General features: G+C 35.4%; 1 protein-coding gene across 2 annotated transcripts; it reads right to left on the bottom strand.

The window, feature by feature from the left end:
• Nucleotides 1-200: 200 nt before the first annotated feature.
• Nucleotides 201-20,927, bottom strand: LOC124414828 (phosphotriesterase-related protein). Of its 2 annotated transcripts, none has more exons than XM_046895913.1 (7): nucleotides 20,783-20,927; nucleotides 10,778-10,937; nucleotides 9,986-10,176; nucleotides 6,213-6,371; nucleotides 4,826-4,990; nucleotides 2,070-2,287; nucleotides 201-468 (listed from the first exon to the last, which is right to left on the bottom strand). In XM_046895913.1, the coding sequence occupies exons 1-7, from the start codon at nucleotides 20,793-20,795 to the stop codon at nucleotides 337-339; spliced, it is 1,038 nt and encodes a 345-aa protein (XP_046751869.1). In that variant the 5' UTR covers nucleotides 20,796-20,927; the 3' UTR covers nucleotides 201-336. The 2 variants fall into 2 exon arrangements, with proteins under 2 accessions (XP_046751869.1, XP_046751870.1); XM_046895914.1 differs by lacking the exon at nucleotides 20,783-20,927 and adding an exon at nucleotides 11,346-11,394.
• Nucleotides 20,928-26,648: the final 5,721 nt, after the last annotated feature.

Genomic DNA, 26,648 nt, shown 5'->3' with positions numbered 1-26,648 from the left:
TTTGCTAGAGGGTATTTTTATCACACGGAATTTGCTCATTCCTCACGATAAACTGACTGTTAGACTGCACTTCACTAATCGCATTATCTCCTTTTATTTTAGTAATATTTTAAGCTTATATATATATAAGCTTCAAATATATAGAAACAGAGATTATAGACCACCGGTAATATAGCCAATTTGAATGATGATATACCTAATCTGTTTCAAGTGAAGAGTTTTATTCACAAGATGAGATGTGATAACATTTTTTTTCATGTCGATAACAGAACAATCTTATATGTAACTGTGATCCGATAGAATTATGTTTAATAATAAATATCATACTCGAGTACTTCACATTGCGAGCCATGTTGTTGGGTTCTTCATTGTAATGAGATCAATATCTTCTTGTGAGAAACCTTTTATTAACATTTTTGGTATAACGTTGTTATAGATATGAGAAAATCCGTGTCCCCCAAAAGCCATCTGTAAAGTAAACAATACAAGAAATCTATGACCTATCTATGATCTAGAGAATCATGATGGAAAAATAGGTATGTTTCTAAAAGGTAACTACAAAAACGCTTTCAAAATATCTGCAAACGAAAATGGTTTGAAATCATCCTATAACTTTCAACATCGTTTGCATTAGAAACGACTCATTTTTTAAATATGGATGTTATTGAAAAAAAGTTGCCTTCAGAATGATGAAATTATCGCGGGAATGACGCAGATCCATGAGATTCGAAAGAGTCCCAAAGTATAATTACTAGAAAGCATCAGTGAAGCAAAATTATGATAGAACATCTTGGTGATTTAGGTGTGTCACTTCAAAACACATCTAACACAGAGACCGTAGGGTAGTCAGGTCTCAGAATATCTCCATACTTTTCGTTGGGAAGGATACCTGTTGACTATTAAGAGCACAAAGTCTGCACAATTGGACTAGATAGCGAAGAATATCGGAGAAAAATATCTCTAAAATATAAAGTGATTTACAATAAGACCGAGTAGCCTAGACTGTATCAAAAAAATTTATTATTTTTCAAAATTCAAGTCGAAAATGTTGTTCCAAACACCGAAAAAAAGCTGCTGTCCAAGTTTTAGCTCTTAATATTAAGATTTAGAGGTGCCCCATCGCGGTTTTCTATTTCCCATTTAAATAACATGGGAAAAATTTGTTTTAACCTCCGGAATTTTATAACTCGTCAACGCATTAGTATTTTATGGGGAATTGAAGGCTCTACAAAGGCTAGATCATCATTTTATGATAAACCTATTCTTTCAAAAGTTATTTAAGGTCAAAGGTCAAAAAGGACCTTAAACAACTTTTGAAAGAATAGATTTATCATAAAATGATGATAAAGCTTTTTTAGAGCCTTCAATTTCCTACAAAAAAACGTTTCGGTCTTAATGCGTTGACGACTTATAAAATTCCAAAGATTAAAACAAATTTTTCCCATGTTATTTAAATGGGAAATAGAAAATCGCGATGGGGCACCTCTGAATCTTAATATTAAGGGCTAAAACTTGGACAGCAGCTTTTTCTCGTCACATGGAACAATATTTTTGACTCGAATTTTGTAAAAAAACAATCAATTTTTTGATACAGCCAAGGCTACTCGGTCTTCCTGTAAGTCACTTTATATTTTAGGGCGACGTTTTTCTCAGGTATTTTTCGCTATCTAGCTCGATGGCTTTGTGCACTTAACAATCAAGAAGTAACTTTTCCCCATGACAAGTATGGAGATATTCTGAGACCCAACTACCCTACGGTCTCCTTGTAAGCGAACCGAAAGATGTGTATGAAGAAGAGGATTTTGCCGAAATCATATACCAATAACAATATAATGTATAAAGCAGTAACAATATGATCAATTCATGTACGGGCCACGATAAAATATTATTACACTTATTATATGGGTTGAAAGAAAATATCATGTCTTTATGTTCGGTTCCTTTTATCCCCGTTCCCAGTGCAACTACACAGAATGATTAATGATCGTAACTCAACCATCCTGCAAATGATTGCGTTGGACTAGATTGGGAATTTATATTTAGTAATTTGAAGTATATAATATGCTCACCAAACGATGCTTAGTGTGGATATCGTGACTAAGTAGAACTCTATCAATTCGACCTTCTTCACGAATCAGCATTACTTTATCAAGGCGTTGAGCATCTGAAGGCATATCGGTTGTTGGGGAAAACTGGTAATATGAACATTCGGTACCAAATAAGTCCATTTGGCAGTAGCATCCAGATTTTGAAAATTCCAGAAGATCTTCGTCATTGAGCAAAGTACCTTTTAAAAGTCAAATGTTATTACTATAGTATTGTCACCCCGAAGGACAGTGCATTTTTTTGTGCTCTGATGATTTTTTTTATACTGTTGCAGAAACGATTACTTTTTATGTACGCATATCTGTGAAAAAAAGTCGCGTAAACTATACTTGCCCTGAATGCAAAAGCCATTTACGTGCTCTTAGCTTATCCTCGAAAATTCATCTTCACACAGATTTCACATCTATAGAGATGAAAGTTTTATAATTTATATAAGACTAATACGGTTTACGCGTCTTTTTTTTCCTGCGTTCCGTACGTAAAGAAGGATCGTTTTTGCGTTAGTACAAAAAAAAAAGCATCGTTGTACAAAAAAGTGAACTTTTATGTCCTAGTACTAAAAGGTGCTCTTTTTTATACTATGCTATAAAAATAGTGTATTGTGTGACAAGGAGCAAACTCCGTCTTTTCAGGCCGAGCGTAAGTTTGCAATATGAGTCGTAGGTGGGCACACATACGAGCCGAAGACGAATATTGCAAATACGTGAGGCGAAAAGATGGTTACCGCCTTGTTGCATACGATTCTTTACACAACAAGAGTATGTTAGGCGTTTTTCACGAAACACGAAAATGAGGTTAGGGTTGCGTACTGTCAGATTTGTTCGCGCCAGCGCATGCGCGGAGTACTTAAAAGACTACTTATAAGTCCTAGGACGCGCACGCGCTCCCTTACGACTTGTATTGCAAATTTACGCTTGGTGTAACAACAGCTGCTTTACCTCCTTGATGCACAATCTACTATTTTCTAACCAAAAAACTCCCGGACAAGCACGTGTGCGAGCTGACCCATTTGCCTTTGCCTTGTATAGATCAATATAAAAACTAGGAAACAAAAAAGTTTATCAGACTTTCGAGGAACCATTCATTACTAGAGCGCCGATTATCCGAACTAATTAGGACCAGGCATCATCCGGATAGTTGAAAAGTCAGATAACTGAACAGTGTGGAAACAAAAACGCTCGTTGACCGTAATAGAACATGTAGTACATAAAACATCAGATTCAATACGTGCTGTTAGGCAGGTGGAGGAGAGGTACGCCGTACAAGAATGACCTCGCGATGTCGTACAATAATGTATGTAACGGCCTGTTATTCGAAAAACCGAAAATTTAAACTGAATATGTAATCTTTCGGATAGCTGAAATTGCGGATAAACCAAATCACCGTTGGGATAATCGAAGTTTGAGATAAACCAAATCACCGTTTGGATAATTGACGTTTGAGATAAACCAAATCACCGTTTGGATAATTGACGTTTCCGATAATCAACGCTCTTCTCACAATCAGTGTCTACTGAACTAATTTGAATTAATTTAAAAAATCGAAAGAAACCCAACTGTAATTTGGGAAAAAAGATTTAGGTTATGCCTAGCCAAAACACCCTGTTTAATTAGCTGTTCCTCTTGGGTAAGTTGAACTACCGTTATCGGAATTTCGAAGCTTTTCTATCTACAGAGTAGGGCATAAGCCGTGGCTATCCATCAGACTCGGGACCCCCAAACAAATGTCGTCGGACACGGATAACTCAGTGCCGTACACATTCATTTGCTTCACCGTTGCTGTAAATATGAGTTCTTATTCGAGTTTTATAAAAGAAAACTGTTGACGGCGTAAGACAAGAAAACAATTCTTGGCTAAATATATATTTTAATCAATTAAGTGCATTCTGTGCTTCCGGATCTATGGTTTTGCAAACGAATCATGAATGAAAATTGGGATAAAAGAAAAGAAAATATATGATTTAATCTGGATATTAAACTATCGCCTACCAATAAATTTCTACGTTTCACGCTTAGCTATATTCTCACGTATAAGCTACAAGAATATTGAATTTGGTAAATAGTGTAGATTGCTTTAATTCTGTGCCCCGATTTTTTCTAAATCTTCTTTCAAATGCAAAACTATGCCGATATCTTTTGTGCGAATTTACTGTAAAAATATGTTAATCTATCGAACGTGTTAAGTGGGCGCTTTACCTCACGAATGCTCTTGATATTTTAGAGTGAGTCAGGTAGGCGTTTTGCCCTACATCTGTTGCTGCCCGCGTAGGTCAGCTCGCGAATTTATACTGAAAATCCGGTTTAATCTATACGTCGCTAGGCTGCCGTTGCTAATGTCGAAGAAGGAAAAGGGATAATCTGATCTTGCTTAGAGGCTAGATCCGTTCGTCGCATCAAGCCGTGCGTCGGGTCATTGTCAGTGTGTGCCGCTGATACCATTTCAGCTGGATGTCGCAGATGGGATTGTCACTTTGCAATGCGTCATCTAGTGGAAAAAATGAAACTAATCCAACTAGGGTAACAGCTGACCGGTGACACTGGTTTCTTCGTGTGTTGATGGTAGAACGGGTATATTATTGACTATGTTTAATTTATGTAACATCAGTAATTTGAAACCCCAAGAATTAGGATTTGCTGAGGTTGAAATTAAAAGATTAAGTTACGTGGTTCCAATACATTCAGAACGGTATGATAGGTATAATACGTAAAGTTTAACTCACGGTCGAGATGAGACATGATGGCCTTTTCTGCAGCACCACCAGCTTCCAAATACAATCTAATTATTTCGAAAGGTGCTTTCGGATTACGTCCTGGGTGAAAACTCACAGGGCATCCCAATTGAGCTTGTACCGCAGCGGTTGCTTGTATAGCTTTTTTCTCGAAATCTGCGTTTGAAAATGATCAGTGCCATATATTTATCATCGAATTTAAGAAGGATTTGAAAAATACTGTACTAATTCCAGTGAAATGTAAGGGCACTGCACTTTAAAACCTTGCGAATTCAAGATGAACATCCATACACGGAGGGAAAGGAATTCTTGAATCAACCAAAAATATTCTGTCGGAGTCATTCACTTCAATCTAGTATCCATTATTTGTTCGAAATAAGATCACTTCAATTCCACAATTTTGATTTAGTTAGATTGTCAAAATGATTTAGTCAAGCAAATTTCTTGATTCAACTAAATCCTTTCTTGTCGCGATCGAGTAAAGTATTGATTCAATGCAACCTTTTGATGTGTTACCGATATTGAGTCAACTAAATATCATTTCATTTGAAGTTTATGTGTTGTTCTTCCAAGTTCACGGTCTGACATACCGCATATTCGTTGATAGAAACGATTAAGTATACTTCAAATAAAATAAGCAAATGAATCGAACCTGCAAAAAATTGACATCGATTGAATGCTATACTTCGCTGATCTGACCGAAGCTGGTTTGGCGTAACTCATTGTATCAGTAGCACTAATTTGTTTACGAGGTGAAAGAAATACCACATCCTTTGAAACAAGTAGAGAACATATTCATCTTAAACATCAGTTTACTAGTACTACAAAAGGCCACTAAGCGGTGAACTTCCTCGCTACGGAAGCAGCTTCAGAGATAGTTACAAAATCGGGTAGTCGGCTAGGAGGTCAGATACGGATAACGTAAGAAAAATTTGTCAGCAGACCTAGTACAAATCAAAAAAGTACATTACCAAAATTCGTATCATGGAAATTGATATCGACGACAAGTAAACAAAACTCATTGTTACACGTGTTCAATTTTATACATCTGCATACACAACGATAAGTTTTTTGATTTTACCTATTAAATATTGAGTAAATCCCATAAAACTTTTGTTGAATTAAATAAATATTGTGTTCGCCGCATTTGACTATAACATTTAGTTGAATCAAACGAATATCACTTGAATCAAATAATCCTTTCCCTGATTGTATTCGTTGAACTAATATACCAATGGCGTGTGTTCTTCTGTACAATATCATAAATAATTGCGTATTATCAACGAACGGGATGTAAAAACCATATTACTATCCGCTAACATATTATATTTACAATTTGAATTCATCTAAATGTCTTCCAACTGACAGTAGAATTTACCATGAATGGGCCAAGTACTACCGACTTCTCCAATGAACCCGGCCTTGACACCGGGACTACCTTCGCATTCCACCGTCATTTCTTTCAATATCAAGTCATACATTTGCTCTACGCTGACGTTGAGAGCTGCTTCAGTCTGTGTGGATGCAACGTAATGGCCTGAAACGTATTTCGGAGTCTGAAAATTGTTATCGTGTATAGGTTATGTTACTGTACACAGTTTCTAACGAATATGACCAAACACCAACTACAGTGACGTCAATCAAGTTACAAATATAAACGTTTTCAATACAGTATGAAGGACGCAACGAGAAAAAGGGAATAAATAATCTCTGAAATGATTCAGTCATGAAATGGTAGGTCTCTTTTTCTTCCTCTAGATTTTAACCCGTATGTCTAATATAGGACAAGTATAACTTATGTAAAATGGGAATCTTGATTGAGTATACATATATATGTTGGTGTCAATAATGAAATGAATAAAGCAGATGTTCTATTGGCAGTAGCTGTTGTTACCTTGGATAAAAAAAAGACAAAATTGCTAATAATTTGTAGTAAATTGCGTTGAAAATTTATTTAGGCTCTATTTGCTACAGGGTATCGATCTCTAGATGAAACAATCGTCAACGAACACGTGTTCAATTTTTGAACGGACGTTGTTTACGTCCTACAACTACAGACTGAAACTTTGATAATAAATATATGAACAAAAATTTGTTATAAAACCAAAAAGAAAAACGCATTTTGTTTATAATTATATGGAAAAAATCTTTTCGATTAATTTTTGAAAATGGCTGTATAATCATTCGATTTCTATACGAGGGTTTCATTCGCTGAAAAAAGATGCTTAGGTACGATTACTTGAGTATTGTCAGTATACCCTGGCAAAAATGATTTTTAACGATTTTCTACAAATTTTTATAAAAAATGAAACATTTCACACAATTTTGTACCAAAAATGTAAACTTGCATAATTTCTCATAAAAACCTGTAGATTTTCATAAAAATGTGTACATTTTCAGTGAATAATCCATGAGATATTATAATATTGAAAGATAATTGACAATTTTTTAAGAAAAACTATGCATATTTTTTTTAAATAAAGGGAAATGGCTAAATGATATACATATACGCCGAGAGGAAATGCTGAAACTTGCAAATTCAGCGTCCAACTGCGTATGCTAGAACAGAACTTGGGGTGCGTTCTGAAATCAGCTGGTAGCGCTAAAAACTCCCTAAGACAGAGGCAGAGAAGCAGAGCTAGTCACGAAATCGGTGGCGCAAAAGCGATAGGAGATTGTTGACAGCATCGTCTCAGCTGTAAAAGGCTTTTTCTAGACGTTACGTATGTATTGTACATGATGCGAATTTTTTTGAGTTAAGCAGATTTTAAACAGTTGATGTATTAATCCGGGTAGATTTTGAAAACCGTTAAGTATCATTCACAATCGACTTAGTGCAGTGATAGGGGCAATGGTAGTGCGGCGTGAAGTGGTAGTGCAGAACAGCGTTCACAAATTGTCGGTATTGCAGTGTAGAAAGATGTGACATTTCTAGTTTCGAGACAGATTAAATAATCTAACGAACCTTGTGAAGAATGGATGAAAATGAACCTCATCAAAAAAGTCTTGTGCACTGCCGCAATATTACTGAAAATATTTCTTTGTAGGCATTTTTTTTTCTCAGCATCACGAAATATTGCTAAGGACAGGTCCTATATTAACGGATAATTTTCGGTGATCAATTTGTCTACATCAGGCATACTTGATGTTAATTTTATGTGAGGATTCTCCGCGAATTTTCAAGTTGTCTATTTTGATTGGTCGTTGCAGTGGTTTGATTCGTGGTGCAGCGCAGAAGCTTGGAGATTGCAACTTTCTGCACTAATTCTGCTGTTCCCACTTCCACTGACACTAATTGATTGTGAACGCTCGCGTGGTATTCGTATTTCCAAACAACCGCACTGTACCAAGTTGATTGCGAATGATACTTAAGTCAATTTTGAACGATACTTCATTTATTAAGTATCATTCACAATTGGCTTAGTGTAGTGGTAATGCAGTGGTAGGGGCAGTGGCAATGCAGTGCGGAAGTTTGGGAATACGAATACCATGCGAGTGTTCACAATGGATTAGTGGAAGCAGTAGTGGGAGTAGGAACGGTAGAATTAGTGCAGAACTTTGCAATTTTCAAGCTTCTACACTGCACCACGAAGCAAACTACATACTTGAAAGACCAATCAAAATAGACGCCTTAAAAATTCGCGTACAATCCTGACATAAAATCAACATGAAATATGCCTGCTATAAACGAATTAAGGGGCTATACCAGTGTAACCCATGAAAAATTAGGCGATTTTCAGGAATTTTTTTAAAAGAAAGTACTCGATAGCATGTTTTGAACTTTTTTTTATAATAAAGTATATTTTCAGGTATATTTTAAGTTTTTTTTTTACAAAAATATTGGAGGCACTTCGGAGGTGCCAAAAAAAAAGTTCCCCAACCGCTGACATGATTCCGGCCGAATGAGTAGCTCAAACAAAAAAATTCATAAAGGTCATTGAAGTTGAAGGTATTTCCTATACAATGACCTAAGATTTTTGAAAAATATCAAATGTTAACAAAATGGCATAGTTCTGAAAAAAGGGTCGTGTTTTAGAGTAAGAAAATGGTCGTTTTTTTAATGCCAAATTAACAATTTTCAACCAATCAAAAAGATTGTACGTCATTGTATAGTAAATATACTCAAAAATACTCAGTTTCATTTTGAAGTCGATCGGTCAATTTCTCTTTGAGTTATGATGTCGGCAATTTTGAAAAATGTCGTTTCGAGAAAAACGCGTTTAAAGTTTCAACTATCGATTTTTGCTAGATAAAATTATATTTACCATAAAAATTTCTAATCTGCTATGCCTGGCCCATATAATACACCTCCAATATAGGCCCCCTATATTATGTATGTACTGTTTACAATGCGAAAGATTCGAGAAACTACACACTAACTCCGGAACTCCGCCTATAGGCAAGTGGAGCGGTTTATACCTGCGAACGGTCGCTCTTTAGAACGCTGTCATTCAAAAACTATTCAAGATACGACCTTGCCGCTTTCACAGGATATTTTTGAAGATATAAAATATCGAATAAGCCAAAAAAAAGTCGATTTTTTAAAAGTGTCACACTGGTATAGCCCCTTAATCACCGAGAAATTACAAAATTATGGGCTAATATCAGATCGGATCTTATCAATCTTCCATGATGCTAAGAAAAAAGAAAATGCCTGAAAAAGAAATATTTTTAATAATATTGCGACAATACATAAGACTTTTTTGGTGAGAGGTTCATTTTCATCCATTTTCGATAAGGTTTGTTAGATTATTTAACTTGTCTTGAACGTGCTTGAAACTCGAAATGGCAAATCCTTCTGCACTGCAAGACCGACGAATTGTGAACGCTATTCTGCACTACCACCGCTAAACGCCGCATTACTAGTGCCCCTACTACTGCACTAAGTCGATTGTAAATAATACTACACTAGTTGATTGTGATCATCATAGAATATTTTCAATTCGACCCTTGACGCGGGAAAGTTTGACATTTCATGCTGCATTTCTTGTATGTAAACTCCTCTGCCTTACTGACGAGAATGTTACTACATACGATCTTGCAAACCAATAGAGTCAATTACTTTAAGCATGCCCAGTCACTCAACCTGCTAAGTTTCACCGTGTCCTCTCGGTACATTATTCAGTTATGGAATATAATCGTCAACATTACCAGTGCCTGCAATGACGTGTATACCAGATGCGTGACTGACATGTTTCATGAAAGAGATATCACGCAAGAGTCCATTACTAGTATTTTCGACAATTGTACCTCCACCGAATTTTTTTAATAGAACGACATCTGCCAGTACCGCATTGTGAGTATCTGTATCGTTGAACACAATGTTGTACTCACTGCTGTAACTGTGAAAAACATGAATTTGCAATAAAATACGTACGTATAATAGTATCATGAGCAATGGATATGGTTATTTAACAATAACAATGAGCTTAAAATTATTGTAACTGAACCCAAGAAGGCATTTAAGGAATCGCCAATGTATTACAAAAGTGATTTTCGTAAGGCAACAAAACGCAACGAGTATATTTTAATAGCAAGTATATACTGCTGAAATATTTTACAAAAATGGCTTGAAATTTGTACCACTTGTAACACTCCTACATACTTACTTTAAGTTGCATTTAAAAAAAGCTTCGTAATCAGTAGTAACTACGTACCCTGGTATCCTTGAACATATTGATGGAACATGCTGAACCTTTGAGTGTTGTATTGAAACAATACTATCTATGGAAGTATGTTATACTATGAATACAATCGCGTGACAATTTTGTCATAGTTTTGTTAAACTTTTTAGTACAATAATTCTCTCATAATGTGCTTCGGCAATTTGAAACCTCAAAGTATAAAATTTAATATGGTACACGGTAAATACCCGTGCATAAAAACTAAATGAATAGTTACGGATCAGCCTAATGCCTATCTTACCTTCAAATATTTACTTACGGATATTGTTTGACGAGGCCGGCATTTACTAGACAGATTTTGTCATCAAAATAACTTTTCAAATTTACAGGTGGTGCCGTGTAGAATTTCCTGAAGTCTAATGCAAAATGTTCATGGGTCAGAATGCGACCAAGTTCTGAAAGTTTGACCGGGCCGAGTACTGGAAAACGAGAAAATAGTATTTTAAAACTGATGAATGCTTTTGCCATTGAATTTTCAGGATGATTATTTTACGGGGGTTTTCCCGTAGAACACAGACCTCCGAAAATTTATCTCTCGCAACTACAGAACACGTTTTGTATTCAGATTATTTTATTAGAAAGGGCACTGATTGGTTCTAATTAAATGGATAACGTTTTATTTCTAATAAGGCTTGCGTGATATATTAAATCGATCCTATAACAACGCGAAGTGTGAACTACCAACACATCATACCCATAAGATGTGTTTTATTTGCCACCTTTCGAGATTGAAACTGAAAGACTCATAGGATTGGTCATTATTTAAAAATCGACCAATTAGCTTTTTTCAAACATTTCGTTTTCGAAAAGTGGCAAATAAAACGCACCCATAGGTATATGTTATTGTTTCAGGATCATGAGCAGTATATTCAGAAAAGCTTGTAGAAAAATAAAATTAGTTTTGAAAAATGTTGAATATTGCTTATGATATAGGCTGATTGGTTGGTTGTTATGGTTTTCACCATCGATTTCCAAACGACTTTTTGTGTAAAATGTGCATCAAAAGTCCCTATTTTGACGTTTACTGTAGATATATAATTGTGAAGCGTTTAAGGTGCTTATAAAGACACGTTGTACACCTCGAAAACGTGGGGATGCAAAAGTCCTATACCGCTCAAGCGATCAGAGTGAAACTTGGGTAGTTAATGCCTTATTTTGGCAAAAAGTGGGGCAACGTTTTACTTTTTGAAAATTTGGAAAAAAATTTTACAGATTGGTTACCATCCACAGAAATTGGCTAAATTTTCACAGTTACACTGAATGGATTGAACTATCCGGTATGATGCCACTCGGCGGTGATAAAACACACATTTTGAGCCCAGTCCCATGAGATTTAATAGTGAAGTGACGAAATGGCAGTTGATCTGGTTTTCGATTACGAAGAACACCGAAATCTCATTTTGGTGATATTTGTCGGTAATTTTTTACCGACACTACACGCATGCATTATCGGCATGCGCGTAATGTCGGTAACAAATGTCGCCAAAATGAGATTTCGGTGTTCTTCGTAATCGAAAACCAGATCAACTGCCATTTCGTCACTTCACTATCAAATCTCATGAGACTGGGCTCAAAATGTGTGTTTTATCACCGCTGAGTGGCATCATACTGGATAGTTCGATCCATTCAGTGCAATCGTGAAAATTTGGCCAATTTCTGTGGATGGTAACCAATCTGTAAAATATTTTTCCAAATTTTGAAAAAGTAAAAAGACGCTCCACTTTTTGCCAAAATAAGGCATAACTGCCCAAGTTTCACTCTGATCGCTTGAGCGGTATAGAAGTTTTGCATCCTAGCGTTTTCAAGGTGTACAACGTGTCTTTATAAGCACCTTAAGAAGTAATGCTTTTCACAAGAGTATGAGGTGCGCATGCGTAGATCGACTATAATCTCTTTTATACGGACTAGTTACTTTTTTGCGCGCTTCACAGGCTCCAGAAAGACTTCTTCGGCACTATTTACAAAAAGTAGTAAGTTAAACTCGTGCAAAGAAGCGGGCTCTTGACGAAAGCTGTGAAGTCGGCAGCATTCGGCTTCGATTCGTGTAGTTCACTTCGTAACTTTCGTCAAAAGTCCGCATTTTTGGACTAGTATCACAAAGTACTTATTGATCCGCATTGATGTTGAGTTTTGGCATTTATTTTCTTGTTTTACTTGACAAGCTTCAAATTATTCCGAAAAATATTGCGATTTTTCTGTCTTTATCAATATTATTCTGTATTTGTTTTTACATATTTTTGCCAAATTCTGTAGTTTCCTACATATCTTATGTAGATGATGCCTTAAGTCGGATTAACTCGTCCCCCTACATCATCCTGGGTACGTCAAACTGAAATTCGCACATACACATTAGGTGAACATTTAGTAGTTATAAGCCACGTGATAACTTAATTCAGTCAATGAAATTTTCATTTCCAAATCAGAGGATTCGACGAAAAAGTTTGAGAAATTCATAAGTAGTTAGAATTGACCAGAAAGAACCACGATAAAAAGTATAATAGTTGAATGAGATGATATTTCACGTGGAACGAGCTGTCTGCATCTTCGGTAAGTTCCAATTTAATTTCTTCGATTTAATTTGGGTAATTTTTTAAATTGACATTTTCACCAATGTTACCACGGTAACACGAAGAAAAAATATAAAATAGTCACTGAATCTGTCAATCAAATACAATCGTCAGAAATTTTGTAGATTGTTTACGATTATCTCAATGTTTTCCACTTCTTCGCGAGGTAATTTCAATTAAAACTACTTGAAATATTTATTTAACCTCATACTCTGCGGCAAAAACAATTGGAAATTTTCACGTAACCCTTGTTAGATTGATCTCTTAGTCTTCGTGCCAAGCTTTTAAAGACTGAAACTGTGCGGTAAAAATTCTGAAAACTTGCAATTGAATATCTTTCACCTTAAAAAATAGAATTAAGAAAATAAATCAGCTGATGATTTTGGCATGCGTACTCAAGGAAGCCATTTACAGGTCAAGTCTCGTCTCCAGGAAATAGTCCGTGAATAATGTGCAAGCTGTACTTCAAGCACTTTGGTTTTCGGTATAGGAGATTTGAAAAAATCAATCAGTTTGTGGTTAAAGTTTGGATAGTAACGATTCTCGTTTGCCTGAAAGAAACTTTATTCAATGCTTGAAAAATGTTTCTCCGACAGCAGCAAAAAGATTTTTTAGAAGAACTTCAAGCGCGGAAACTACTGAATTTGGGATGGAAGACTCAGTTCAAGTTAGAAAATAATCATGTAAATCGTTTTTGAAACTTTGAACGCACTTATCTGAAAACAATATTTCCAAAATCAGTGTCTACGATTTCTTGGAAACTACTGAATCGATTTCGTTCAAGATGTACAAATAATTTTAAAAAATTTCTCCGTAGTTGTTTAATCTATAACAAAGAAAAACCGATTCTTTGGTCGAAAATATAAGTTTTTGTTTTAAACTTTAACTTAAATTAGAACTTTGAAAAACCGAACGATTGTTACATATTGATTAATATATTGCTTCTACTTGGTAACTCATACATTCCTTATAGTAATCTTATAGGTTATTTTTTGTTTTATTTTGACTCAGCCTCACGCCACTCGCTGTCACTCTTACTTAGCTACTTTATTTTGCACTATTCTGTATTCCCGAACATTTTCTACATTCGCATTTGTGTCTGACCACGCTTCTAATCCATCCTTCATCAAGTTAACTCCGATTTCAACAGTCGACCGATTAATCTTAATCCTAACATGTAACTAATTAACTTGTACTTCCCAAACTAACCAGACTAACTTCTAACTTCAAGTACTACCGTGATGAAAATGATGTCTAAGATAGTAGTTAAGGCCCCGCTGACCTGGCATGTCATATATATATTTCGTGACGTCAGAAGCGGGGAAATTGGGTGAAAACGCCTATACCAATCCTGCGATAACGAGAGTATGAATCTTACTCGGAAATATTTTAAATCGTAGCTTGAATAATAGCGTACGTGTGAATCTCAGTCACTGCTCAGGCAAATAGCTGATAATGTTTATAATAAAGAATGATGAAGTGAATAAAATCACGCGACAACAAACATGGCCGATCGGAGCTACCGCATGTTGAATATTCACTGATTGCACTGTTCCACAATTTCTTTCACCCTCGCCAGGGAGATTCACACGTACAAAAGCACACACGTTATCCGGGAAAACTTATACTATCAGTTATTTTTTTGTAAACATGGCTCGATTCGTATACGCGTTTTTCATGTGACAGCAGCCCGTTTATGGTCCACAAGAAGTATGTTCCGATCTGTAACTGACATCATTGGTTGGATCTAACAGAACAAGCTAATGAAATCAGCGGCCTTAGTTCACCGTTCAACGTTCAGAGGCGCTGCACGTATTTATGACGTCACGATTTGATATTTTCAAGTCACTTCAGCGGCACCTTAACTATGAGATTCTGGATCCGCGATTGCCAGCGTGTGTACGTATGATGTACCCCGCTGTAGAGATGGTAGAATCGTGGGGATTTCTCCGCATGTGTGTTACATGTGAGCTATGAGCTACCCACTAAAGTAAGGGATGTTAGCCACCCATTTTCAAAATTTACGAATTTCGAGAGTTGTTCTGGTTTGCTCCGAAGTTGCTCTACATCGCTCCAGAAGAGTATTTCTGCAAACCCAAAATTGAACAAATAAAAAAAAAAAAAAATAGTTTCCAGACCAGCCCCTAGTTTTTGACAAAGTGAATTTTTCGCGGTTGCTGTGAGTTGCTCTAGTTGTTCCGAACATTGCTCCAGTACAACAATGCTGTTAAATGAATAGTGATCAAACGAAAACCAAAATTCGATGGGGAGTTTAGCCTCCCATTTTTTTACATCAAAATTTCTAACACTGGTTTTGGATCGGTGAAAATTTGCTCTGCATTGCTCAAGAGCCGTAGGTTGCTGAATTGAAACTTCGACTCGGAAATGAGTGAAAAACTTTTTTATATTGAAAGATTTGTTTTTGAGAAAAATAATCGTGCGATCCGGGAATCGTTTCCGGGTCCACGAATGTCTACCTGGGGACCAGAATTGTGAATTACACATAACACTGCGTGATGTAAAATAGATGAGTGTTTAATTACAAGTAAAAAAAGTAACGTTGCAATGGATGGGTTCTCCATTAGAAATACAAATGGTAGTGTGGAATAGATGAGTGCTCCATTACAAATATAAAAAGTAGTATACCAATTATACATTTTTGTAATACACCCCGTCGCAGTATTATTTTGTATAAACTTTCGCACACATGCTGATGCAATATACATTTCGAATTCTATCATGTCATGACACCCAAAGCATCCGACCTATCTGGCAAGTTATCGCATTCATTGCAGCATGATAATTTATTAATTTTCCATATTGTTTTCAGATTTCTTAGACTCACTTCAAATTATTGACATATACATGACTTTTCAGATCAATCTGATGCTTTTGTGAAAATAAAACTTAATTTCCGCCGTAAGTCTATGAACCACATCGAGGTCATTGCACTCCTCACCGAAGCACATCGTAACAGTATCGTTTATCAGCATCTGGAATAAGTGTTCAACGGTTCATACATCAACCTGTACAACGGGCCTCATTGTTAACGCAGTACTACTTTGATAATTCATTTCAAAACAGGTTATTCATAAGCATTGTTTATGCACATGCGGGCGTGACTCAGATATTAGCATTTACCCCAGATTAACGCCTTATCCAAATTTGTTTAAAAACGTAGTTGCACAGCTGCGTAGGAGCGATATCATACATAGTATTGCAACCAATAACTGTCTAATTGTAATTTATTCCCAAAAACTTGACTTTCTCTACCTTCGTTATATTTTTCTGACAAAAACTCGCATACAAAACATCTCCCACCTCCATTTGTAAGTTGTATACAACGCAACAGAACACCATTCAGTATCAAAAACATTCTGCAAGTTGACCACGGAAGACCTACACCGTTACAGCTACTCTATCTATTTAGAAAATGATTGAACTGCAAGATTTAGTAAATATTCATATATCACAACTAGTCTTTCTTTAAGCAATCTATACATACTTACTTATGCATGCGAATTTCATTATTTACAGACGCAATCTTAATTGAATTTATCCGGTGAGCAGCCGCAGCCTTCTACATGAAATGCCTCCAACCATAATGCATTCTTTGACGACTTCGGCTTGAGTCCACTACTGCCTGATTGAGATAGGTACCTTGCAAGAAGCTGATCGAAAGAATATCGTCTAAATACCGAAATCCATCAAATTACTATACCGATACGCACTCTTGTTCCTGGAACAATGATAGTGGCAACGGCGAGGTAATTACGGTGCAAATAAAAATCCCTAATACGAAAAATATTTTTCGGACGGATAAAACTTCAACTTACTCTGTCCAATATGCAGTTCATCGTCGGTTACGATACAATGTATGAGATTGTTCTTACGAAGTTATGCAATTACATTTTTAAACGTGTTTAGGTAAAGCGTTAATCTGGAGTGAATGCGGATATTTAAGCCGGGCCCACATACTATACCGCTCAAGCGATTAGAGTGAAACGTGGGCAGTTAATGCCTTATTTTGGCAAAAAGTGGAGCGTCTTTTTACTTTTTCAAAATAATGAAAAAAAAATTTACAGATTGGTTACCACTTACAGAAATTGGCCAAATTTTCACGATTATCAAAATCGAAAGAGGTGAGGGTCAAAGTTGGTCAAAAAGGCGTGGAATGCCGCCTATGTATTATCAGCTGCAATAATTTTTTTTGATAAACGTCTAATGGTTTACAAAAAACAATCCCAAAAATGATGTATTTCAAGATTCCTAACTAGACTTGAAACTTAACTCACATTAACCATAATCCATCATGCGGTTCCTTTAAGGGGACATTTATGCAGGAATTGCAGTTAATTTTTTTCTCATGCTGGAAAAGTTAAAAAAAATTCAGAGGTCAAAGGTATGCATTCGTTACATATTTTAAAGTAAATATGCTGATTAGATCCTTATTTAAATGTACCAGGGTGAATGCACAGAGTGCAAGTTTAATAGAGCGTAAAAAGATTTGTTACCGTGCGGATTATTCTAGCATAATCTACTCGCAAATGCCCATAAATTGTCATATAATTTTTTTAATTGCTTCATTTTGAAAGAAAATACATCATTTTTAAGAATCATGACAAAATATGAACCGGTTTTTAACTCAAGGTGTTATGACGTATGTGCTCAGCTCAAATCAATCATAATTAATAAGATAATTCGTTTTGAAAAATAATAATGCCAAAAAGTTTTTGAGAAATTGCCTCAACAAAATTTGTGTAACAAATCTCTATTGAAATTTTCTTTATTTCATGTAAAATTAATTCACTGATTGTTGTGAATACCTGTGAATTTTTGTGGAATCTTCGGCGATTTTGAAAAACCCGTTTTCGAGAAATGTTTTAATTTTAAAAAGTGGATCAAAAGTCCTGAAATTTAGATCAGTTTTTGTGGAATAGTTATACATTACAGTGAAGAAATTTTAGAGGTATGGAATGAATAGTTTCATAAATAGAGTTTTAAAAATGTTGGAAAACGGGTTCTTCGTTAATTGCTGAAAACCTCAAAAAAAAAAAAAAAATACATGGATATTCAGAAAAACCAATGAATTAATTTTTTTGGAATAAATAAAAGATATAACTAGAGATTTGTTACACAAATTTTTGTTTAAATAATGTCTAAACGAATTTTTAGCATGATTATTATTTAAAACGAATTATCTTGTCAACTTTGTTATGATTGACTTTTTTGCAGTTTTTATCTCATCGCGAAGTGTTCAATATTCTCATCGAGACTCACTTTTGTTTACGAATATATACTTCCCATAACACCTCATCCCCAGAACGATAACGGTAACGGGGAGGGGGCACTAAAATTTATATTACCGGTCGCAAGAGAACAACTTACGTTTTTCACTCGAGACACAACTCAATTTTTGACCACTGTTTCGAATCTTACGCAAAAGGTTTTTGGCCTTGATTTTTTATTGAAAAATGAAGATAATGAGATCCTACACTTACATTTTTATTTACAAGATTAGGGCATTTTTTCAGCCCACGTTACCGAAATACATAGAAATAAAAAAAAAAATAACGTTACCGTTATAGGGTTAAATTTAGGGTTTCTCATTCTCAGGTGAGAATTTGGGCAAAATATTATGACAATGTGTGAAAAATACTTAAAAAACGGGTAAAAATTTCAGGTGAATCGGTCGAAGACTGTAAAAAAAACCTTGCGCGCAAGTTTGAAAAAACAAAAGGAAAGAAATATGCATTTAAAGTTTAAACTGTTTATTCTATTAAATTGGTCTCTCATGCAAATTCATACAAATTGAAGGTTTTTGAGCCCCAACATTTTTTTTAGGACTAAAATTGATACGGGCCCATTCAGAGAAGGGATGTAACTGTACAAAAATGCAAATGATTTTTTGATCGTAAGTGCCATTTAAAATCCATTTCACTACAATTAACTCCATCGCACACGTCTCACGTCTCACATCTTACCATCCTACTCTTCATATTGGTATTAGTAATGTCATTTCACATTATACTCATTAAATTGCATTGGTGATTGGTGTTATTGGGTTATAAACCGATATAGTTTCGCTAACTGCTCGTCGGTCTCAGAACAAATATTGTGGAGCTCAAAAAATGTGTAACTGCAGATTTGGCCTTGAAAAGCAAACATAAAAGTCGTTCTAAGACTTTCAGCCAACTTTTCATTTTGCAATGAATTCAAAAATATTTTCTGTGCGAACAATATACTACTCTTGAATTTACTTTGTGAAATTTCTCGAAATACAAAAAAGTAGTCTGTACCAAAGACTAGATCTATGAATTCTTATGTATTTTGACGTGCTTAATCCGAATCCGAGGTTAAAAATGATTTTACACGCACAACTTTTTTTTTTTAAACATCAAAAAACCATCCTTAAAAACGGAAAATTCACATCAAGGAGATCAGCATTAGGAAACTGATTGAAAATGACTGTAAGATCTAATCTTTATATTTTTTGATGCGCTGACACTGAATCCGGAGTCAGGAAACACCCCACCATTTTTTTTTTTTTTTTTATTTCAACCTCAGAAAACCCGTATTAATGGAAAATTGTCAACGCATCAAAATCCATTATTACGGGGAGTTTATTTTTTTTCAATTCGTGTACAGAGTAGTTTTTATTTTGTAACAAAGATAAGCTACACAAATAACAATTAACTAAATCCTACCTTACATCCACAATGATACCAAGATAACAGGTCTCATGTCTAACAATATTGTTAATCAACAATGGGGTTACATGAAAAATGGACCACAGTAACGTATATTATACATATATACTCTTTTACTTTCACGAAAACTCATAAGGGTAAGTTGCCAATTTCTAAATAGAATACTTTTATTATTAATTCTGTAGCTAAAGATATTGTCAGCAGTCATTATTTGCAGAAATATTGAAGTAGTTTTTACTTGATAAAGTAATAACAGTTACTATCCGCATGTATAATTTCCATTACGTAACGAGGCAAAATAATAGGCATGTTTTTGATTATACTTGTAATTTCTTAATTTCAGTAGCACAAAATGTGTAATATTCAAGTATTCATACTATGACTGATAAAGGTAAGCAATATGACGATAATAGATATAGTAATGCGAACTGTTTTTCCTGGTAATTCTTGTATTTCTTAATATTGAGTTTCATTAAAAATAGCTGACAATTAGGGTGCATGTTACACAGCTAGCATGCATGAGAAATTAATTGAACTCAACAAGCCCATTGAAGAAATTTTGTTTATTTGAATTTAATATCAATTGATAATTTGTTGCAATGCCTTGAATATAATCTGATTTAGTATGACAACTTACAAGAAACTATGTGAAACTATCATCATACAGAATTTAAACAATTTTTCTAAACACTGAAAAATATAAAAAATTATTCAACCTAAAGCGCAGTTTAATTTTTTTAATTTGTACAGCAAGGAAATTTAAAACGTTCATATTGATTCTTGTGTACAATAAGCTTTACAACTGTTCAAGATTTTGATTCAAAACGAATCAGCATTTTTTTCTATAAGTGTATCAATGCCGAAGATTCAGGGTCACTGTGTAAGGCAATGTTTCATAGGCAAACGATACCGTCCTCATACATCTAGTCATGTCTATAATTTACAGTAATTACTACAAGTCGAATTAAAAAGAAAAGGTATAATTACCAGTCTCCACCATGATTTAATAATTTTATAACCTCAACAACAGTAACACCTCTGGGATAAATGAAACCAGCTGCGAAACGTCACTAGTCAAGCTGATAAGAGACTGATGATCTGGGACTAAAAATTAACACTTACTCTCACACCGTTATATAAACGTGTATCATATCTCATGACAACAGTAAAAGACACTGTTTTACTTCTCATAACATTTACAATCTCTATGTATGTATGTAATTATATATGATTACATAAGAGCACTATCTTGAAGGTGGATTTTCATACATTTAGTTCTTGGTTTCTATTAACATTTAACCACAATGCCACATTATTGTACATACAACTGCAAATACTAGTATACTGATGTAAGCAAGTCGGTCTAATGATATTAAGAACACTCGTAGGCAAAGAGCCAGGTGACTCTTTTGTAAGCAAGCCTGTCTTGCGATATTAGAGGCACTAGTAAGCGAAAATACCTTGCGATATTGAAAATCTTTGTGAGCAAGTCTATTTCGCGATATTAGAAATTTTTTTCAGCAAGAACACCTTGCGACATTAGATTCAGATTGTAGTGGAAAATCTTCGATAAAGCACCACGAATTCTTATAAACGATTAGATAGTAGCACAAAACTATACCAGATATGAGAGCGAGGGACACAAAGTTTAGGTCAAACCTCATTCTGCTGTTATTTCCATCATATTTTTGTATTATTTTATTATTTTGTTTTCAACGAATAATTTGTAGTAAAATATAGTTCAGTTACAGTTCAGCACATTGATAATTCTAGACACCAAAGTTGCTTCTTTATCCGATCCAAGATAAGTTTCTTGATTCGACCACTGACGTACACAAATTAGTTCGTAATAACTGCGTAAGTTCGTTAAATTAATTAGCTTATATAGCACAGTGAGTTTTTGGACCAGGCATTACCTGAATCTTTTCCCATCCCCATTTCAGAGTTGGCCTGTTTTTTTATTAAATTTAACATTTCAACCTTCAATTCGTTCAAAAGTAGAGAACTTACATAAGCTTGCCATTTTCATGAGCCGTCAATCTCTAAACTTCATCAATATCTTAATGTGGCAAATCTCAGAAAAGTGGCAAACGTTACCTATACATAAGCAGGTAGAATTTATTTAGGTGACTTTATTTGGAAGTTGCAATATAGTGCCACTCGTTAGTTGTCATTAGTGACCCTCCACGGAGTTGAGACAACACTTTAAAGAATGCATCTAAATGAAAGGTCCTGCGGTCAAAAATTTAGTCAGCTGGAAAAGACTGATTATAGCATCCTTTTAGTTTCTCTTAAAGTAGTATTTATCTCCTAAAAGCACTTCTTGTGTAAAAATGTTACACTAGCTTTGCTTATTTTAAATATTATGTGCCTTGTGCTCTGGAAGATCAGTTACAAGTGACACGATATACTTTGTTAGTTCGACTTTTTCCACCTGACTATTTTCAAAGTTTCAAGCTATATAAATTTTGTTGTTTCTTTCAATATTTATGATGGAATTTCGATATTATCAGCGAATTGAGTTTTCGATCAACAGTGATCAATCAAAACTTCAGGTAAATCTCACTTCACCAGATACCATAAAATGAAAAATAACAAACTTCACATATTTCCGGTATGTATGACTTAATAGTATGAAACTATACAGCATCATATGTAAGAGTAATAATTTACCTTAGTTTGAACTTTCAGGAAGCAATCAAAATTATATTACAGAAAAATTGACTGATGTAAAGATTTGCTCCTGCATTGGTAGTATCACGATCTAGCAGAAAGACGTGACTTTAGATTTTGCAAATGTTGAAGTATCCAACTTTACTAAAGCAACATTAATTAACTACTAATTAATAAACTACTTTTTAGTCATTATGCAGTTCAACAACAAATTCTGTGGAAATATGGTGTGATGATAATCAAAGGGGCTGCTCGCTTGAAAGTCACCAACGACTCGCAGATGATTTCCTAGTGATTTTCGATATTAAAGTATAACTTGAATTCCACTATGATGTGATTGCATTCCATCAAATAAATGACATGTCTGCAAATATTATTCTTGAAAATAATTCGTCACGAAATTATACACTTCAGTCAACGGTTATTCCTAACGTGCCGGGTCCCGTCAAATTGAACCGCCAAATTCCCTCGCCTATTGCCGCTATGTTAAGGACGGTTTACATGTGGTTTACCGATGGTTACCGCTCAACCACGCTCGCGTCTCCGCGCCCATGTAAACCTAGCCTTATAACTTGCAGAGCAGAGTTCTGAAATCTTATTCGAGTTAATCGAGTATCATTGTTTCTGTTTGATTTTATGCGTTTGATAGAGATACGATAATACCTGAATTAACTAAAGTTAGATTTCAGAACGCAGCTGATAAACAAGATTGCAATTCAACAAGAGCGTTACTTATTGAAATTATATAAACGTTAAAATGTATGATTATCATAGTTAGGGAGGCGAAGAGGGGATTTTTCGGGCATACTCGAGCGCGGCAGTTTAAGATATGAGAGATACCTTAGACCTAATAGAACAACTTTGGAAAGTATTAGCTCTATATCTAGTGACGCGCACCTAGGATAGACGATCAGATTAGTAAAAAAAAATCGATAGTCTGAAATACTCGAGCGCGTCAGATTAAGATATTGGGGGTTGATTTTAGTGTTTTAAGACTAAATTTAACTAATCTGACGATAAGTCCTTGACGCCGCAGAGTTATAAGGTCGCGAACTTGTAAAAAAAAAAACGTTAATCCGGCATTCTCGAGCGCGATCAATTTTTTTTTTATTCTGAAGAATATAATCTAAAACTTACTAAAAATACAAAATCTGCCGGTTTCCGCATGACCGGAAGTGTGGAGGAGCCATTTCGACTTCCGAAAAACGCGTTGCGGCATATAAGTCGCGAACGATACATTTTACAAAAAAAAAGTTTAAATAAAAAAAAAAGGTAATTTTATTTTACACAAAAAAGGTCTCTTTATATTTTTGTTTAAAGTTAAAACTTTTGGACTTAAAGCATCATGAAAACTCAAACTCCCGGTTTTTTTAGTATATCTCGAAAACGGAGGGTGTTAAAAAAATTGATATGAAACAACGATGATTAAATTATGTAACTTTTATTGTATCTCAAAATTTGTTTTTTCCTAAGGATTCTCGAAAATTTTCGTGGACTCGGAAAAAGTTACGCGTATTTGTATACAAAAGTATTATTAACATGTACAGTTCCATTTATTTATATTATTCAATAGCCTGTTATCCTCAAATCGTTTTTTGGACGTACCGTAAGCAAAACGAATTGAAGAATTGAAGCAAAAAAGATCATTATTATAAGGTCATTATTTCGATTCATCAATAATACAATTTTCACTACATTTCATGTACATTTACGTTGATTGTATCTATCGCTTTATTGTCATTCTTAAATTCCCCGTTTTATCAGGGAGAAAGAAAGAAAAAAAAACCTTTTTCGGTCAGATTAAAAGAACCCACGAACATTTTTGTCAGATTAAGAAAATATGCTTTCAGGATACCGAGATAAACCTCCCCTATGAAAATCTGACGCGCTCGAGTATTTCAAAAGAACTTTTTTTTTTGCATTTTCAAAAATTTGTCGTAACTTATCGTCACGCTGAAATCGTTAGTTTTTTTAAAGGGAGCTTCTTGGGGCCTACTTAACACCCCTTCCGAAAATCTGACGCGCTCGAGTAAATTTTTTTTTTCGGATTTATGACTACTTTATATGCCTACCCCCACCACGCAAACCGGCAGATTAGTATACCGTTGTTATCCGAGGCACTTGGGGCATACGTGGTATGAATATCTGACGCGCTCGAGAATGCCCAAGTAATTGTTTTTTTTTTACATTTTTGAAAAACCGTACACGCCATACCCACCGCTAAAATGGTTTTTACCATACGAGCTTTTCTTTTCGAAATTACTTCATCTTTCGATTTTGATAGGTCTTGACGGCGCTCGAGAATGTCGCCATTTAGCGACCTCACCTCCCTAACTATCATATTCTATCCATTAACTTCGCGAAACCAGACATTTACGGAACCTCCAAAACGAGCTGTCTGAACGAGGAAAATAATATTTGTCAAAAAGAAATACTTTAAACACAAATATATTGATAAACGCATTCTAAGGTCATAATAATTCGATACAGTATGCTCTAAGCTAGGTATCGAGCAAGAATAATAGTAATTCAGCCGATTGCTTGGCCACAATGGCCACGGCTTTGCTGCCGGATTGCGGCCAGTCCTCGTATTTATAGGTAAAGGTCTTGTCTACTTCATCTACTTGGTATCGTGTACCTCGTCCGACGGGAAAAGGGATTAGCCCCTTCTCCCGGCGTTAACCGTCTATGCTGGCTGTCGTTGTACCTGTCACGTACTGATCACCTCAGCTGTGTTGGTAATTGTTCTTTCTTATGCCAGCCTGAGTAGTTGAACACGTAATTTAGATTAGGACACTTATCCTAGTGACTTCTAGAACAAGACGGCACTCACACCGATTATGTTCTTACGAAAGAGAGTACTTCTCTAGTTTTAATGGAATTGGGGGAGGAAGCACTGCAGTTGGGCAGAAAAATTAAGAGTAGGGATTAAAATGGGTGGCTACCAAACTCTATGAACACAACCACCGAGCGCTGATTCGCTCTTTTGGCTCGTACCTTCGGATTGGAACAATTGACTTTTGACTTAGACTCAAGCATCATTCACAATTGACTTAGTGCAATGGTAGTGCAGTGGTATGAGCAGTGGTAGAGCAGTGCGGAAGTTTGGAAATACGAACACCGCACGAGCGTTCACATCCGATTAGTACGCGTAATGGTAAGCCGCTGATTGTGAATACTCGCATGGTAATCGTATTTTCAAACTCGTGCACTGCACCAAAGAGTATGTCGATTGTGAATGATACTTTAGTCTCTTGGGATAATTCACTTTACACTTTAATCCTTTGTTACACCAGCCTAAACAGTCAGTTATTTTTCTTATTCCATTACTTAAGTATTATTTGATGATATACCAAAAGTAAACAAGTGATTGAATCAAATCGTCCATTTAATTTTAATGTTTAATCGGTACTTGGAGACCCAAAGTACTGACTGTGCATCTACTTGCATTTCCACAATAGCATCTAGTGTCTAACTTCTGAGTTGATTCAAGGATGTCCGTTGTAGCGTCACAATGAGATGAAAGCTGGGGAAATCAAATTCAGTGCAACTCAATTTGACTGCAATAGTGAAAAACGCTCTTTTTTTAGTCATGTGTAGCAAATACAGTTTTAGGCAATCACCCTATATCTGGAGATCTCATAAATCCATATGCTCTAAAATACGATATCACCTGGGGTGCGTTCTAAAACCTTACTCGAGTTAATTACAGTCAACTATCGTCAACTCGCAGCGTTCATAAACACCGAGTTGACTCACGTTGCGGCGTTCACAAACTCTCTTGAGTCAATTCTCGAGTCAACTTTTTCTACCCACGTCGAGGAGGTGTGTAGAGGGTGTGTAGAAGTTAACTCGTCATGCGCATTAGCGTATCACTAGATTTTCGGAAACACCCTTTTACGTTATATGTTCAATGGTTGTGACATTCAAGCCATGGGAATATGAAAAAAAACCAGTTCCTTGTTTTCCTTGCAAATAGATTGATAGTTGGTAGCTTGAACAACGATTGTTGCGGATGTAAAACTGACAGCTCGTTTTGCCCGCACTTAACACGTTGACTGAGGATCTGTATCCTCAGGGTGCGTTCCGATATTGGCTTCCAGTGCTGTCGACAATCTTTTATCTCGTTTGCGCTTCTAAGCTCGTGAGTAGCTCTGTCTCTGTCCTAGGGAGTTTTTAG

The sequence above is a fragment of the Diprion similis genome, chromosome 14 (assembly GCF_021155765.1).
Source record: "Diprion similis isolate iyDipSimi1 chromosome 14, iyDipSimi1.1, whole genome shotgun sequence".
Classification (NCBI taxonomy): Eukaryota; Metazoa; Arthropoda; class Insecta; order Hymenoptera; family Diprionidae; genus Diprion; species Diprion similis.
The sequence above is the reverse complement of the archived record's forward strand: the minus strand, read 5'-3'. Positions and strand labels throughout refer to the sequence as shown.